The sequence below is a fragment of the Protomyctophum bolini genome (assembly GCF_963924005.1).
Source record: "Protomyctophum bolini genome assembly, chromosome: 7".
NCBI lineage: Eukaryota > Metazoa > Chordata > Actinopteri > Myctophiformes > Myctophidae > Protomyctophum > Protomyctophum bolini.
Window position 1 is genome coordinate 29,091,744 of NC_137868.1, and position 19,116 is coordinate 29,110,859.

The 19,116-nt window shown below is 40.0% G+C and overlaps 1 protein-coding gene across 1 annotated transcript in view; it reads right to left on the reverse strand.

Moving 5' to 3' along the window:
* Window positions 1-5,937: 5,937 nt before the first annotated feature.
* slc6a3 (solute carrier family 6 member 3) overlaps window positions 5,938-19,116 on the reverse strand; it is a gene marked incomplete at both ends in the record, with an annotated part of 17,548 nt that continues 4,369 nt past the window's right edge. Inside the window, 12 exons of the mRNA XM_080767411.1 lie at window positions 5,938-5,961; window positions 7,169-7,240; window positions 7,690-7,857; window positions 9,331-9,431; window positions 11,606-11,705; window positions 11,959-12,087; window positions 12,315-12,427; window positions 13,317-13,441; window positions 14,204-14,307; window positions 15,694-15,828; window positions 16,884-17,022; window positions 18,063-18,279. Coding sequence (XP_080623537.1) covers window positions 5,938-5,961; window positions 7,169-7,240; window positions 7,690-7,857; window positions 9,331-9,431; window positions 11,606-11,705; window positions 11,959-12,087; window positions 12,315-12,427; window positions 13,317-13,441; window positions 14,204-14,307; window positions 15,694-15,828; window positions 16,884-17,022; window positions 18,063-18,279 — 1,427 coding nt within the window. The remainder of the gene's footprint in view (window positions 5,962-7,168; window positions 7,241-7,689; window positions 7,858-9,330; window positions 9,432-11,605; window positions 11,706-11,958; window positions 12,088-12,314; window positions 12,428-13,316; window positions 13,442-14,203; window positions 14,308-15,693; window positions 15,829-16,883; window positions 17,023-18,062; window positions 18,280-19,116) is intronic.

Consider the following 19,116-nt stretch of genomic DNA (forward strand, 5'->3'; position numbering starts at 1 on the left):
CAAAGGGACAGCTGCATGGGGTAAGGTTGTCAATGGCATCCCGAAAGTACTGCCTGAAGACAAAATAACATGTTTGTTTTGTGATCTATATTGTGTTGCATAACAACAAAGCAAACATGTGTATAGTGGCCCGAAGTGCCAGAATGAAAATCACTGCATTTTTACTTAATACAAATTATCTTCTCATGTGTCAGGTTGACAGGTTTGAACACTGGCTGAAACATACAATTTTAATAACATGCATGCTGTAAGTCATCCTCATTCAACTCATTGGTCAAAGACCACAGCCAATTCAAATGTGGCTTGGGGGCTAAATTTCCTATATACCCACATTGGTGGCCCTTATTCAAAGAAGACTTACTTATGTCCATGCACAAGACATACTGTAGGTATAGCCTATTTGTCTCGTTCATACAAGTAGCCAGTAGGCCTCATGTGCAGTGAAATGTTTGCTCTGCAGACTGATGATACAATAAATAACAAACAAGATATAATAACTTGTGCTTTCGCTTGAAATGTACCAATTTTACATACCGTGAAATACAAATTTCAATCAGGGTATAATATAATGTATGCTACTGACACTAGCAAAAAGCAAACAAGTAAACTTTAGCAGTGATACAGAATATTACCATCTTCAGCCGCTTATCCGTAGTCGTGTCGTGGGGCAACAGCTCCACCAGAGAGACTTCACTCTCCAGAGCAACATTAGTGACTTCCTCCTGGGGGATCCCGAGACGTTCCAAGGCCAGTGAGTCAATGTATTTCCTCCAACTGTGCCTTGGTCTGCCCCGGGGTCTCCTCCCAGTGGAACGTGCCTCGAGGACCTCCCTAGGGAGACGCCCAAGAGGCATCCTAACCAGATGCCCGAACCACCTAAGCTGACTCCTTTCCAGGCGAAGAAGCATCGACTCCACTCCGAGTCTCTCTCGTGTGACTGACCTTCTCACCCTCCCTCTAAGGGAGATGCCAGCCACCCTTCAAAGAAAACTAATTTCGTCCGCTTGTATTCGCAACCTATACAACCTTGTATTCGCAAAAATATACATCTATTGTTGGAAAGAATAGTAGCACTAACAATATTAGTAGTAGGAACACAATCTTTTTAACAAATTTTAATATTCCTCAGTTTTTGTCTCTCTCTCACTCACACTTTGGATTTGAACAATCTCCTGACCCACATTTGTTTTTTAAACTATATAGTCCCTGATGCAGAACCATATCATTTTATACTAGGCCTATTATCCATGCAGCTTTTCAATCTTTTCTCAGGAGGCTCCCACTTGAAAACATAACATCAACTGAGTCTGCCTGTGTTTTAGTATCCTCTGCATGTACTTTTATAAGTAACGGGGCTAGAACATGACATGAGCACCTTTACAATTGTTGACAGTGTGCAATCTCACAGAGTGATGCATATCCAATCCAAATTCATTATTTTTGAGCAGGGTTCTATACTACTACTACTACTACTACTACTATAGGCAGTTCACCACAAAATGATACATAGAACATTTTAATCCACAGTATTATATTCAAGCATCACTCAAGCTTGTTAGCTGCTGTAGTTCCCATGAACAATCAAGTGTAGACACAATGGGCTGTATACTGTATACATAATATATTTACAAAATTATAATAGCCTAATATGCTTGCCAGTCAATGTGTATTTCTCATATTCCATTGGTAGAGGGCAGTATTACACAATTCTAGCAAGTCCTCTCTCACACTCTCATCCATGTCTCTCTCTCTCTGTGTGTGTGTGTGTGTGTGTGTGTGTGTGTGTGTGTGTGTGTGTGTGTGTGTGTGTGTGCATGCATGTGTGTGTGGGGCGTGTGTGTGTGGTGTGCATGCATGTGAATGTGTGTGTGTGTGTGTGTGTGTGTGTGTGTGTGTGTGTGTGTGTGTGTGTGTGTGTGTGCATGCAGTGTATGGGGCGTGTGGGGCGTGTGACCATGTGTGTGTGTGTGTGTGTGGGTGGGTGGCGTTTGTGCGTTTGTGCGTGTGTGTGTGGGACGTGTGTGCATGCTTGCGTGCGTGCGGGCGGGTGCATTCATGTGCGTTAAACTGTTAAACTGAATATTCAATCTATTTACTCTCAGAATCTTGTTTCATGATCCCTGGGTGATGTACAGTAATATGTGTCACCACCGTGCTTGCTTCTTCCCTTTCACTATTAACAACTGTGCCAAGACATAATATGACATAATAGCTGTTGTTCACTGGATGCTGTAATGGTGTCTTTTAAACTCTATCCCAGCATAGCCAAAATTGCTTTATAACCGAGCTATTCTGACAACCCCTGGCAGGTTTCAGACAAGGCCTTTTACCAATGTCTCCTACAAGTGCAATGGTGCATAAACAGATACACACAGTGCAACCTGTTGAGGATCAGATTGCCTGTTGAGACGCAAACATACAGGAGGAGCGATTGTTGATTGATATGTTTATCTGCTCACAGATATCAAGATATCTATTCATAGGATATATCATAATATCCATAAATGACTGCTTCAAAGGAACATGGCATTTTATCGGGACCCGAATGGAAACAAGACCGCAAGGTCTTTCTTCGGAAATACCTTTGGACCAAAATGCCTGACTGTACATTGTGCTGTTTGCATTTTTTCTTTTGTCTAATAAAATATTCAATCAATCAATCAATCAATAACCATTGCAACGGTATGCAGTTAGATTACATTAATGGGTACACTGTGCTCAATGAGTGTTAGTTTAACTCTGAGAATATACTGTATATGTATTGATTGTGTCAGATCAATCAAGATGGGATAATCTGTTTCTGGGCCCAGGTGAGCACATCTGGTGTCATCTCTCTCTATCACAGGCTTTAAAGATGTGTTAAAACATTTAGCTAACGCCATCTGATGGGCCATGCATCCCTGTACACTAGTGCCAAAAACAATACTCTTGTGAAACAATGGTGAGCCCAAGAGGGTCCTGAAAACATACTGTGCACAGTCACGTGTACAGAGAGAGAGAGAGAGAGAGAGAGAGCGAGAGACCTATTCTCTCAAAACATCAATGTCATGTTGTTCTGTCTCAGCAAAGGCCAGACCAATTACAGCATCTCCTTGACTAGGATGGGTGTGAGAATGCCTGAGCTTCAAGCTTATCTAAAGGTCTAGAAATGGTGACCTGCCATCATTATGGGTTGACTTTTGTGTGTCTGTGCTCCTTTGTAGTTACTGTCCACTTGATTAACTCGTAGAATAAAACTAACAAAAACTATTATAACCTTGGTGTGTGTGTCTGTCACTCTGCACTGGACATAACTCGGAAAGCGTCTCATATGACCTATAGGTGTGCAGTGCCAAAATGACACTGGTTTTGGAATATTTCTGAAACATTGTCAGGGGGTTCCTGGCAAAAATATCTGATGGGGGTCAGATGGCAAATACAAATCAATGTGGAGGTCCTTGACATGAAAACATGAATATATTTATATCGGCAACATGACAGCTTGCGTCATTTAGTGATCTATGGGCCTAAACAAACATTAAAGTCCATATAATAGTCTTGGATGGCAAACGATTTACGTCAAGCGTTCTAAAAAAAAGTCCAAAGATTTGGCTGCCACATGACGTAATCTTCAAAAGCCATATAGAGTCTGACAGGCATTAGTCCGACACCTTGCCCCAAACCCTAACCTCACAGGGAAGCCACGGGTGAGTTTTAACCAAGATTAGATGCAAGGCGGGCACACACACAGAGATAATACTGTAGGCTACAGTATGTCAACCATTAGACTTTATTCGACTGTACAAAATAAACCCAGTCAGAAACTTCACAAGGTAACATAACACAAATATAATTTTAGGATATAATTACTCTCCCAATATGTTGCATGCACACATTGAAACAAAGCACATTGTTGACCCATCTGTAAACAGCTTTAGTGATCAAACCATGTTGTTTAACGTAAAGAAAGGGCTCCATGATCATTAAGGCAAATACTAAATGTATGAACAGCACAGCAACAAAGGAATAATCCATTTTCTGTTCTTGTTCAATATCATAGAGTACGATACAATACAAGCCCTCTACTTTATATTTACTTACACAATATACATTTATAATACTTCATGAATTACATTACAGACAGTTAAATCGTATTGTAATAAAAAGCAGCTTCTTAAAACAGTCTTGAATAACTTGATAATGTTTCTGCAATAAATTGTGAAAATAAAGCTGACAGTCACTCAGACACTTGAAATGTAAACCACACATTTTTACTTTATTTTTGTATAATAATTAATATTATTCATTTAGTCAATAAATACGTGCAGTGGCACCTTTCTCACTATAAATTCGGTATACGAGGGATTGCAATTGACCCCTTATTAATAACTACAGTTGCTAAGTTTCTTTGAAATAAAAACCTTTTAGAAAATGTACTCTCATGTGAGAAAGAAATATCTACAGTACTTAAAACCAGATCCTCTGTGATTCAACTTTATTCTTTGGTAGATTGAACCAGTCATATAATGCCACAGATGGCATGGTCACAATAATCCAAGCTATCTACTGTACCACTGTACTGATACTCTGCTCTATAATATTGCACATAAATCATGTGTCAGACAGCTGTCATAGCCCATTCAATATAAATAAACATAACAGCAGTAACAGAATGACACAGATAGATTTTTGTCATAATCATATTGATTTCCATTACAGGACTACATTGATATTCTAGCATCTTCATCTGCATGTTTTCACCCTTTCACAAATACCAGATTAACATTTCTCAATGATGTACTGTATGATTCAAACAAATAAATTGATATATAGAATACTGGTGGAAACATTAGCCATGATAACAGTCATTGTATAAAATACTGAAAAATATATACTGATATTGACTGAAATTAAGTCAAACAGGTTAGCTAGTGGTATTCACTCAATGTATCACCTTCATTTTAGGATGCAAATCAAAAAACACCTTTCTTTCCCATCTTTTCCCATGTTTTGTATTATATACATTATTTTCTTTCCAATAAGTAGCTGTATTCTGCAGAATACAAATGGAAATATGAATTTCGCGACCGGGGCGGTTTACCAGACTAGGGAAAAGGTTTCTGTTTAGCTATTGTATATAAATACATTTATATTTACCATAATATCAGAACTGTTTCATTACACCTAGTCTCACGTAGCCAGACGAACAGAGATCTCTGACTACTGATAAGTCGGGTCACGGGTGACATCGAAATTCAATGAATGGGATGAAACAATTCTGAAATGTAAAAATATATTACAGCTCACAGAAAAACCAAGACTTTAGGGCGTTCCTTAATTTGTGATGGTATCAGGATTGTTTTTCAAGCAGTGGGCATAGGTTTGATACTACTGGATTTTGCCAGATGTATCAGTAGCTGGAGATCTGATCGCTTGGCTCCACATAACTACATTACACCATGAAAGCAGTCTAATTAATAAAACAACAACAATTATTTTGAGCTCAATACGAGCTTTTTTGTTTTCATTATATAAACAGTTACGATGGAAGCGTGGAGGTATTACTTTTTCCTATAGTGGCTTGGTTTGAATGAGGTTTTAATGAGAAACATTTCTCACATTACCATCCATCCTTTGTGATGGGAAAAAAAATGCCTTGTGATTAGACGAATATGATTCTATAACACCAAAGGATGAATACCACTTCATGTGTTTGACAGAATCTCACTCATCAGAGTGCAAACACCATATGGTGACCAGGATCACAGCACAGCTTCACGTCCATTGATGACAATAAGACCACAGCGATTTGTATGGCATGTATGTATTAGTATGATCATCAACATCACCTCTTCCTGTTCCAGCTAACCATTCATTCATCACTCATTTCTCCATTCATCTCACTAACTAACCCTACTACTATCTTTTCTCCTTCTCTCACTCTCTCTCTCTTTGTTCTCAGACCTTCAACCAGTGATGCAGCTGTGGGAAAAAAATACGATGTAGACATGAGCAAATACACAAAAACTAATTGTCCCACTCATGATTTATTTCCACTATGATACATACCGGTAGGTCAAACTAATATGTCAATTTGAAGCTATGATTCCCTGCTTTCATAGGACATGAAAAAAAACGAAAATTCAAAAAAAATCCAATGGCAGTCCCTCAGTCAAATGTAGTCATATATGGTCTACCATCATAATATGATCAATAAATAAAATGAACTTCATACTGTACTTCCAAAAAACATACTTTTTATGAACTGTATGTGTAACTACGGACGTATAGGCTACTGTGAACTGTATGTCTATCTTTATTCTTAATAACATGATGAGACTGTATGTCTGCTGTTTCAGTTTGATAACAATATGAAGTGCCGTGACATCAGCTGTCATCACGCGACTGCGTGTCATGCAAAAGTTAAGCAAATTGAAGATAAGGTCTGAGGAGGATGATACACTTTTAATCCAGAACCCAGCCCAAGACGTTTGGGATACACAGGTCTTCCAGTGTTCATTTCAAAACTATGACGAAAAATGTTTGTCGACTACCTTTTTTCACTAACGAAAACTACAGTAAATAAAAACTAAGCTACGATGAGTAAAATTAAGACTAAATATGTTGACAATTTCATCAAACAAATAGAAACTAGACTAAAATGGTAGGGAGGAACTATAGAGAAGATGTTTGGTTGCACTCGGCTGTTGCGCTCTGAAATTAGCAGATCTACAAGCTGCAGCACGTTGAGCTTGTAGAAGAGCTATTTTCAGCATGCAACCAATGTAATTCAAAAGACTAAAACTAAATTATTATTTGCCGTCTCCTGCACTGATTATTACCCATATTACCACATAATTGTTAATCATATTCCTATAGATTGTACATTAGGCTAAATATGTTTTACTGCTGTTAGATTGTGTATTACTCGTTTATCGATTGACTGACATAATTACCCATACCACTAATGGTAGTGTTCACCTCAATTCTCCTGTCTTAGTTTTTTTGGTACCTAATTTCCACTCCTATTTCTTTACTCTCAAAGAGATATCTCTCCCTATAGCTGTATCCCTACCCCGATCTGTATCAATCTGCCCTGTGTTTCCTATTGTGGTGCTGCTATGACAACTGAATTAGCCTTGTGGGATCAATAAAGGTTGAACACTCTTCATTATTAGAGGGCATTTACCGTGAATTGTCGAACTTCCCCATTATCCACTAAGTGATGTTCTTTCTCCGGGGTGATGGCATAAGCCAGTCTCTGTACAGAAAGAGGAGACAAAATATGCATGCTTGTTTATCATATAAGTTATAACTGTATGTATGTATATATGTAACTGTATGTATAATATTTATTATTTACAAATCACCCTGAAAAATTAAATAAAAACATATCAAATGGAGAGTTTGCTCATGTCTGCTCATGCTGATACCAGAACATGACTTGTACAGTAAATGTACTGCGTTTTAATTAGGAGCAAAGGGCTGATTTGATCCTTTTGTTATTTAGAATGATAACACATTTAGCTTTAAACACTTTCATGGTGCAGCTTTAAAGGAACCCCACAAATGCTTAAATCTGTCTCATATACTGTAGGACCAAATTAAACTTACTGCAGCTTGAAGAATATGGTGGACATGAATGAAACCTTAGCTGAAACATAACATCTACAAACTATTTGCTAACAAGACAACATAATTTAGGCTTACATCACAGAACTTTCCAGGCAAAATGCAGAGCTTGTAGATTGCGTAGAGAGGCACCATGATCATGGATGAAATAGCCAAGCACCAGCCCAACAAGTTAGCCCACATAGGAAACTGATAGTTGTCATACTTTGGAGGGTTATACGTAGTGAAGCTCACCACCACCATGAACTGTGCAGAGAGAGGAGAGGGATTTCATTCCAAAACACTACAATCGCATTTTTGGATAAAATATAAAATATTTCAGAAGATACAAATCCTCAGTGGAATCATGACATGTGTTGTTGACAGTATATTGAAAGCAATTGTGATAATATGCTATTAAAAGCCTTATTGATGAATAAATGAGTAAAAAGAGAATTATGTCTTGGCGCTCTCAGGTGGTACAGGGGGAAAGTACCTGGCTTCGAATCCAGCATCTGACATGCCGAGCATCTAAAACAAACACAATTGGCGGTGTTCAGGGGGGGATTTGTCACTGCACTGTACTCTTATGGGCTGGGGCAGCACCAGTCAGAAGGGACAGTTGAACGGGAGGAGTAGGACGGATGTCCTCCCAGTGGCATCCGTCAGAGGCAGCTGAGCCAGCATAGGGCACAACAGCAGTGGCAAGCAGTGGGAGGAATTAATTGGCATAACGACGAAACTGGGAGATCAAAGGGGTAAAAAAAATAATTGGCTCCTCTAAATAAATAATAAATAAATAAAAAAAGCAAACAAACAAATATTTCTTCCGTGGAGAGCAGTAAAATGTTCTGTCAACATAGGAGGTGTTACTATGGTGTTATTATGTGGTGAAATGATTTGTCCTCATTAACACGGACGGACAAGTAGCTTACATTAATAATATGTATGTACTCTGTGTAGTGGAGGGTATAGCAAATACGTACCTGTAGGTAGAGAACATTAACCCACTTGCTTTTTTACAGGCACAATTACACCCACTATTCCAGACACTGTGGACTAGGCTACACCACTGACTGTACTAGTACACACTTTATTTTACTAATATTGCATACTATACTTGCCAACCATCCACATCGTTAAGTGTAATAAGATCTTCATCCATAATTATAATTTCTTAGACACTAAAGTATCATTTAGAATTTAATAGAATGCATGATTGAACACACCCACTGCTGCTCTCCTCAGATGTCTGTGACATACAGTAGCACATACTGAACACAATTATGGGCTCACAGCACAGACAACTGCATAAAAGCATCCACTTCGGCTACTTCCGCTACAGATGTACAGTACTGCACTTTGACATTTGAATGGATGTTAAAGGTCTCATGATATATGTTTTCAGAGCAGAGGCGGTGATTGACAGGCTAAATCCCTCAACAGCGACACCCACAGGCAAAAAGGGCTTTTTTTCATTGCACCTGAAAACGCCTCAGAACACAGAGTAAAAAACCTGCCCTGGCAGGTTGGGTGGGTTTCTTTCTGTTAAAAGCTACACGTTTGAAGGCCATGATGAAAACTATACAGTAGCAACTCAACATGAATGCCAAACTCAAGCTGTGACAAGTTTTCATGGCAAATATAAGTGTGTGTTGCAAGGCTATTCCTTTAGAGGACCCTGGAGAAAGAAAAGGTGAAGGACTGAGGTACACTATGCTGATTTTTCAGCCGACTCACCAAGAGAAAGCAGGGGCTGACATACTTCCAGCACAGCCTCCAGTACAAGCCTGGTCTATGGCCAATCATTTCCTCAATGTCATCACTGAAACGGTCCACTCCTGAAACACACATGTATAAGTGCTCAATGTTGCTTCTTGAACCCCAGCATCCCAATTCTGGGCGGAACATTCAGCAAAAATAGCCCATGTACAAGCTTGTACATCGTCATTTTGGGCGAAGAGATTTGATGTAGATGGAAAAAAGTACAGTTGCAACTCAGGTCTGTATAGGGTTTAAGTGGTTAGTCATAAGTAAAAAAGAAATAAAGAAAAATATATTCTATGCACTCACCACTATGAATTGTACTCAGCATGGGTTGAAGTCAGTTTCAATTAATGGAAAATGAAAAGCATAGAGCCCTAAAAAATAAACATTTTTACATAAGAGAATAGCTACTGTTATTGTGCTGTGCACTTGATCTGTGGGATACAAAATATAAAAGTATTCAAAAGTATTCATAACTAGGGTATAGCAAGCATCATATACCTGTATTGTACAGTATGATCAATCCCTATAATCCCTATTCTTGAGGGGGACTTTCTTAGAAGAATTGCAGTATTCAAGATCATGACGACACGTTGTGAGCTATCGGCTATTTATGGTGAAGACGTTTGGTTTGGTGTAGAGGGGAAAAAAGCAGTCCAAGTACACAGCAAGTAACTCCATCTTACTAAGAATGTAGGGTTTAAGTGGTTAAACCCTCTCACCGTGTTCCTGCCTGCAGGGCATCTCTAACTGCACAGCCAGAAATCAAGACTGACTGCCAGGTATTGAACAAACCAGAATGCACTCATGTAGCACATGGTACCATAGAGGGCCACAGAGGCCAGTGGTTAAGGGGTTCCTGTCAGCAGTGATGGGACCTGGGAAAAGGCCCACCGAAGCCGTAGGCTAGATTTATTTGACTTGCCAGGGTCAAAACCCAGTGACGGGGAGCCACACAGACCTCACCTCCCTGGGTCTGGTTAGCATTTAACTCTTTATAGACCTCAGTGTGCATAGACAGAGAGCTAGACAACACCAGACTTGATATATAAATTCAGATCAATCTTGTTACCTTAAAGAATCATACTGGTGGTCTGGTAGGTTTAGAGATAGACGATTGTTGTTGTAATAAAAATAATGCTCGCCCAGCAGTCTGCCGTCACCCAGGCGGATGCGTGCACACAGCCTCGCCCTTTAGGGCGAGGTCACTTCTCCCCCTCAGGGCGTCGTACTGGTAATAATAATAATACTTATTATTTAATGTCCCCATATGGAAATTTGTTCTGTACTCTGTCTTGGAGGTCCACAGAAGATCTTCATCTTAAAATCATCATAAAATCATCATCTTAATGATACATAGCTTTCATGTAACCATTTAAAAGTAACATTATCATTCATTATCATTAATGCAATCAAGTATGGACTGATTTGAGAATTCTAGCCAAAGAATACAACAAATAATTCAAACATCCATGAAATGACATTTGTTTGTTTGTTAATGTTGTGTGAAAGCGAACATTGTTGAAAATAGTTTGTAACTGGTCCGACAGCCCCTTATTCCAAAACTCCAGTATAGTAAAAAAAAAATGTCCCATTGGTCAAAAATCGCGTTATTCCAATACGTTATTCCAAATTCACAATGTTCTGAAGGCCCATTACTGTGAAGTTGTGAACTGTCCATGGTGCTGTGAACTGTCCATGGTGCTGTGAACTGTCCATGGTGCTGTGAACGGTCCATGGTGCTGAAATGGAAGCGCTGCCATTTATGGTAAGACGTTGCATTATCTTTCTGTTCACAGGATTGTTGTTTAGTGGGAGTTTGGACATAGATGAATATACATGATGTATCTCTATACTAGTAAGAAAATAAGAAAATGGTAGCCCACTAGCCCACCTATCACTGCTTAATGATCTTCAGAATACAGTGTAAAAATAAGAGAGTTTTGCCGTGAAAAACAATGAGGCAGTCACAACTGAAGTTATTCAACATCAATAAGCCCTCCTAGAACTATATCTACTTCCACACCATGCTACCTAAATGTGGGCCTGAGTCTGAAGAGGCAACAATCATTATTGACAAAAAACTTGTCCGCCTCAGAATCCTTAAGTCTAATAGGACTAAGGTGCAATGAGGCACAGACCTGAACCAACACATATCTCATCAATCCCTCTAATGTGACATCAGCTTTGCAGGCCATGAAAAGACAGGAGTCACCTGTTCCTGCTTCATTCTCCCCCTCTTTCTCACCGTAGAACCATGCAATGCCGATGGCCTCAATAAGCACTCCAAAGAGAATCGATGTTCCTGCCGCAAAGTGGTCCAACAGCGTAAATACATACATCCCACCCTGGAGAGGACCGGAAAGAGGGAGGGAGAGAGGGAGAGAGAGAGAGGGGGGAGAGAGAGAGGGGGGGGGAGAGAGAGAGGGGGGACAACAGAGACAAAACAATACTATATTGTAGATATTTAAGCAATTGATTAGCAAAGAACTAGAGTTCTCCCTTATTTTTTATTATTTTCTACATCTCTATTTTGGGCATCCTTAGGACATAAAAGACATTACATGCGAGTACTTTTTCCACCACTTGCATATTACTTACATTAGTCACACAGAAGAGAGATGTGAGGAATGTTGAGACTACGATAAAGAGGGTGAAGAGTTCCCGGTGCTTGTGAAGGCACTTAAACTCATCAATCAGCCCCGTGATCACCGACTCCATCCCTCCCATCTACAATAGATCAGAACATAATAACTAACTGAAATACAGCAAAGATGAACATGGAAAACGACAGCCATTATTATTGTTGTTGTTGTTGTTATTTCTATGCTATATGTGTGTGTGTGTGTGTGTGTGTGTGTGTGTGTGTGTGTGTGTGTGTGTGTGTGTGTGTGTGTGTGTGTGTGTGTGTGTGTGTGTGTGTGTGTGTGTGCGCGTGTGCGTGTGCGTGTACTCACAGCACTGTCAATGCCCAGTGTTAGTAACATGAAGAAAAAAATGACAGCCCACACCGAGGACCCAGGTAATGTTGCAATGGCTTCTGGGTAAATCACAAATACTAACCCAACACCTGAGAAGAAAAAAAGTCTCACTGTAGTGTATTATAAATTCAAGATTGCCAAAAAGGAAGCTAACAACAGATCGGTTGAAATTGATAACTATTACAGTGCTGGCAACCAGACTCCTTTTACATACTTACACTCTTTCAATAAACATTGCAACATACTATTTTGACATCAGCTATTCCACTGTGGGGGGTTTACACTATCATGTGATAGTGCTGATCATGAAGCAATACTAAAATTATACTATGGATTATCCGCCAAAACCTTCCAGTCTCTCATTTCACATACCACATTGTAGAGTATTGGTTTTCAAAGTGAGGTCCGGTGTCCCCCAGGGGTCCTTTTTACCACACTCAAAAAAGCAGCCACGCTTCCGAGCTTGTACTACAACAATTGAGTTAGTGTCGAAGTGTCCTTGAGCAAGACGCTAAACCCTTGCATGGTTTCCCCCACCATCGGTGTATGAATGGGTGAATGTAATGCACCATCTATGCCTTGGATAAAGGCGCTATATAAATATACCATTAATTTGAAAAATATCGAAAAAGTTTGAATAATTTTTGAATGAAAAAGCTTGAGAACCCATCACTTTGAACACAGAGCACTTTATGAGCATGTTTTTATTTTATTTAAACATGTGTTTTTTTTCTTAAAACAATGTATGTAACCTTCAGCATTTGATATACTGTATGATAGTCCGGCCATATTGAGATAAGGGCTACTATATCTTCATTAAGACCACGTCTTCCTGGCTTCCTGGTGTGAATGCGACATAAAATAGCGTTAGCGTACCACTAAAGATGAAATCACCACTACACCATGTTGGAGTGTGACATGAGAACAAAATGGCCTCCCTGTGAACGTGGTAAATTGAGCACTTGAACCATGACTTACCATCTCTAGCGACTTTGTCCAGGGGCACGTTGTGTTTGTGGGACATGTACCCAAGGAAGGAGAAGACCACGAAGCCGGAGAAGAAACTGGTTAACGAGTTTATGGAGCTCGTGATGATGGCATCTCTGGATGAATAAAATAGAATCATATCAAGCAGGTTATTAAACAGCATTTTATTCCTACATTTTATTGTAATAATATGGGCGGGGTCTTTGTCTGAGGCGAGTATTTTTTTTTTAATATAAACGGTTAAAACTGGAACAGAAATGTATGTATAAAAATGTATGAAATATTGACAATTACTAGAACAAAATTCATTTTCTATAATGATTTTAGTTTTCTGTGTATACACTTTTATACTGTGTATACTGTTTATTTATTTATTCGTAAAGCCATGTTTTTAATTTCAGTTAACAATTTTTTTTTGATAGACCTATAATTCCCATTTTGTTTGATTTGGTATTCCTCTGGGAGCAACTGTACCAAACAGGTCTGTCAGTTAGATAAAAGGCCAGTTCTCAGATGTAGAAAAACATTGTGAAAGGTGAGATACATGCTTTCTGTAGGAGTCTGATTCTTTTCAAAGGGTGACATAGTTCATTGATGTTATTTCTGTACGGTGTAAAGGAGGGTGACAAAGCCATGGTGGGTTTCAAGGATTTCAAAGGTTATTGTAATTTAACTTTGTGTGTGTGTGTGTGTGTGTGTGTGTGTGTGTGTGTGTGTGTGTGTGTGTGTGTGTGTGTGTGTGTGTGTGTGTGTGCGTGTGCATGCATGCACCGTGGTGCGTGTGTGCGTTGCGTACGTGTACATTTCTCTCTCTGACAACGTCTCTCTCTCTCTCTCCCTCTATCACCATTGTCTTACAATGTTCCAACTGCTTTTACCTGTAACAATTGTTGTTGAATTTGTTGTAGCTGGAAAAGGCGATCAGTACACCGAACCCCACTCCCAGAGAGAAGCAGATCTGTGTTGCCGCCTCGATCCAGACCTGGAGAGCAACAAAATAAGCGCACTCGTGTGAAGCGGCAAACAAAAGGCACAGGAGAGGAAAAAAGCTGTTATTAGGGATAATTGCAGGAAACTCATTCAACGGCAGTAGATGAAAGACACTTGTGAATACGGAGGGTAATTTTGCAAATTACTGCTCCATGCATATGTCTAATCTAATTCTCAAATTACTGCCATGCAACACTCTCACTCCCTCTGTCTCTCTCTGTGTGTGTGTGTCTCTCTCTCTCTCTCTCTCTCTCTCTCTCTCTCTCTAACTCCCTCCCTCTCTCTTTCCCCCTCCCTGTATGCTCACTGTTATTAGGCATGTATTGGACATTTTCATAAGCTCTCGTGGTGGATTTCATGATAGAGAAAATATTAGCAATGCATTACATAGTAAACGCTATTCCACTAGAACCATTTCTTTGAAGGGGTTATGGTAGGACAGGTATTTCAAAACAGATGCGCCACACCTGCAAAAGGTTAATGAAGATTTTCAAGCTAATTATAGTGAAATAAAACAGATTTTAGTGGCATAAGGGCTTGATAATATCAAGTATATTATACTTATTTGCAAGGAATGTCTTGCGAGAATAGCAGACCTACAAGCTCAAATGCATTGCAACATTACGCTTGTAGATTGGCAATTTTGCTCAGAGCGCTCCTGTGGATGATCTGGTAGAGGTCATACCATCAAGGATCAGTCCTTGCGCATCCGACCGACCTGAGGCACTTTCCCATCTCTCTCCTGCCATTTCCTGTCTATCTCCACCATTGCTATCAAATAAAGGCTTGAAGAAATATATTTCAAATTTGTCAAATTTCTTTCAATATATATATATTTTAATTTAGCCGATGTACAGCATGGGGTTAAAGTGGTTGAACTGATTATATGCTATGTTAATTGTTAACCAACTACCTGAAATGCCAGTACATGAATTGTCAACAGTCAACGTGTCATCCTCACCTCGCTTTTTCTTCCCTGCATCCTTGTTTCCTCTCTCCTCACCTGTATTATACTCCATTCTCCACTGAGACCCAAGGGGCCAGTGAGGCACTCCAACGTTGAAGCGCTGGGCCCTAGTGGTAAGAGGAAGGACTGCAGGCGGACCCGTGGATTCATGACGAGGAAACCCCGTGCAGCTGGGCTTTAACATTGAGCGCTCGGTTGCATTTCCGCATTGGACCACCAAAATTTGGTGGTCCAATGCGGAAATGCGCCCAAAAAGGCGGAAATAGACGGTCCTTCGGGCTGCTTCAAAACACCACTGAGCAACTTCCACTGACATGAATAGCGCCAGATCAGTCTCTATCCTTTTAATACTCTATGCAGAGACCCCCCCAACTCCCACTCGCTCTCCATTCCCTCTGTACTCCAGCTCACCTTGGCATCACAGAGTCTGTTGAAGTCCACAGAGAGGTAAGCCTTAATGCCGTCAATGGCTCCCGGCAGAGTGACTCCTCGGATCAACAGTACAGTCAGAACCACATAGGGCATGGTAGCTGTGATCCACACGACCTGGCGGACACACGCACACACACACACGCACGCACACGCACACGCACACACACACACACACACACACACACACACACACACACACACACACACACACACACACACACACACACACACACACACACACAATGGTAACAACAGAACATCTGTATGAATGAGTGTGTGTGTGTGTGTGTGTGTGTGTGTGTGTGTGTGTGTGTGTGTGTGTGTGTGTGTGTGTGTGTGTGTGTGTGTGTGTGTAAATAAAAAATAAAAAAGGCGAGTTGGCGACGGAAATCGCTAGGTCACCATGTCGCAAGTCATAGGCCGCATGACGTATGCGGACTTTGCAGAACTGCCGTTTACGTCTCTGCGCTGCCTGTGCTCTGATGTCACTCACTTTACCTCTACGTTTTCAACCCAGCTTCTGCAGTTTCCGTTTCCGTTTGTGAAACCGGCTATTACACTCCATCTTAAACATCTAAGTGTTAAGCAGAGTTTTTCCTTCTTTTTTCCAGCTAGATGTGAGCAACCTCTAGTTTACTATACATACTGTAGCAACAAGAACCCCAAAGGGAGTTCCCGTCTTTAAAGGTAAAAACCCCACAAGGTCAGTTCCCATCCTAAATGGTAAAATCTCAATACTATTTAAGGGAAAAGTCCGGAATTCAAAATTGACTTGAATAAAAGTACAAAAGTGTTATCAATGTACTTGAAAGTTGAAAGTACCAAAAGTAGAAAGTACTCATTATGCAAAATGTCCCATTTCAAAATGTATAATTCTTTTTTGAAAATAGCAGATCCACAAGCTGTGAGCTTGTTTTCACAACCCTGCATGCGGCCTATACAATGGTGCAGCTAATCTATGTTTTTACAGCTATATTTGTACAGCTAACGGCCACTAGGGGACCTTCCAAATCTATCTCTATGGCCTCTATGGCAGCTTATAGTCCAGTGCGGCTTGTATATGTACACATTTGGTTTTTCCCCTAAATTTAGCTGGTGCGGCTTATATTCAGGTGCGCTTTATAGTCCGGAAATTACGGTAATTAACATTGGTACTGTTCATGTCCAACCTTTCCAGAGGTCTTGACTCCCTTCCAGAGGCTGAAGTACAGCAGAACCATCACCACAGCCAGACAGGACGTCAGCTGCCAGCGAGGACGGCCCAGGTCATCAATACCTGTGCTGTCCTGGATGTGGAGCACGCCACGCCTGCACCAACAGCCCAGGGAAACGAGATGGACAACACACATGAAACATGATCCCAGCTATCATTTATAGCCTGTGATGGAAGTTTACTTTAGAGATGCTATTAAATATTTAATGGTAACCATGGTGGAAGGCATTTCTCTTTAATTGACTATAAAATGACCACTGCCTGTCCGGGTCTTTTCAAATGTGAAACAGAAGGATTTAAAAACTGAAGCATCTTCACAAATCTCAGGGTACAAGGGACATTCTGATTCTGGAAACTCCTGAAATAAAACAAAAATTTAACATACTGTGAATAATAATAATAATTTAATTTATAAACAAGATAGTGAGAGACTGTTTGTGGCAGGGAGGATTCCCAAGGCAGCCTTCTAACAGAGCAAATCAGATTAATCTGAAAATCTAATGTAGCTCACTCTTACAGTTGAGATGAGAAATGATGAAGATGCTTCAGACTTAGGTCTGTAACATCACACTAACTGTATATCCCCACTGTGAAATTTACTTGCATTCAAATAATGTTTGACTCAGGTGGCAAAATTGTCCCCAGGTGGATGGATAGAAATAGAAACCAGTCATTTTCACTAACTTTGATGAAATGTCTCAGCTGTCACAACACAACAGCCCCTCATTTGGATAGGACACACCTGGTTGTGTTCGAATGGAGACACATCCAGCTGTCTCAATAAAGGTTTATCTTATCTTGTATGACTGTTGTTGTCAACTAATATAACGAATATTTCAACATAGTTCCCATGAGGGCTAGTAACCTTTAGTATAGGTTAACTAGGTTTTAAAGATGATACTTCTTTTCAAAGATGATTTTTTTTAATTATTTTTTGCCCTAGCAAAATAACTCAAAACATGATACTTGTTAATCATTAGCCTGCCCTGAAGAGATGATTATCTTTTGGGGAGAAAAGTTCAAAGATCCACATAACAATCAAGAGATTCTAGTTGCCAGATGTGACAGATTAGGTCAGATTAGATGCCTTGTTTACTACTGTATATTCTGTTTGTGGGGGGCCGACATCATTTACCTGAAGTACTCCTGAGCTGGGGTGGACATGTGTGTGTCGTTGATGGAGCTGTTGAATGCCCAGTCAGAGCAGTTGTCGCTGTTCCAGGAGTTGTTACAGTGCACCCAGGGTAACTCGCTGGTGAACGAAGAGAACAGGTAGAAGAGTGCCCAGGAGATGATGACGTTGTAGTAGAACCCAACGTACAGGGAGATGAGGATCACTGTAAAACCCACACCTGACAGAAGGACAATAAAATAATAATAATGAGATGGGGTTGGGCACCTTCATGGTCAGGACTCAGGAGCTGGATATGCCAGTTGATGTGTCATTGGCCATTATTTGACTCTTTGAACAACATTGGTATTGGCAATTATGCAGCCAATGTGTGCTGATTTTTAACCACAACTATCAACTACTGTATGCATATCATGATTCATTGTTGAAGTAATCTTTCAAAAGTTTCCAATGTAAAAGCTCACAACACGTCAATTGATTAAAAACAAAACTAAAACGTGTTAATCGCTGGTCAAGTACTCGATCTCCAAAAGATCAACATCAGAACCGAAATACTGGTCTAGTATTGGCTCTAGTACTTTAAATACTGGTCTAGTATTGGCTCTAGTACTTTAAATACTGGTCTAGTATTGGCTCTAGTACTTTATACTGGTCTAGTATTGGCTCTAGTACTTTAAATACTGGTCTAGTATTGGCTCTAGTACTTTAAATACTGGTCTAGTATTGGCTCTAGTACTTTAAATACTGGTCTAGTATTGGCTCTAGTACTTTAAATACTGGTCTAGTATTGGCTCTAGTACTTTAATACTGGTCTAGTATTGGCTCTAGTACTTTAATACTGGTCTAGTATTGGCTCTAGTACTTTAAATACTGGTCTAGTATTGGCTCTAGTACTTTAAATACTGGTCTAGTATTGGCTCTAGTACTTTAAATACTGGTCTAGTATTGGCTCTAGTACTTTAAATACTGGTCTAGTATTGGCTCTAGTACTTTAAATACTGGTCTAGTATTGGCTCCACCCCCCTCCCCCCGCGATGCTAATGAAACAAATGAAAAC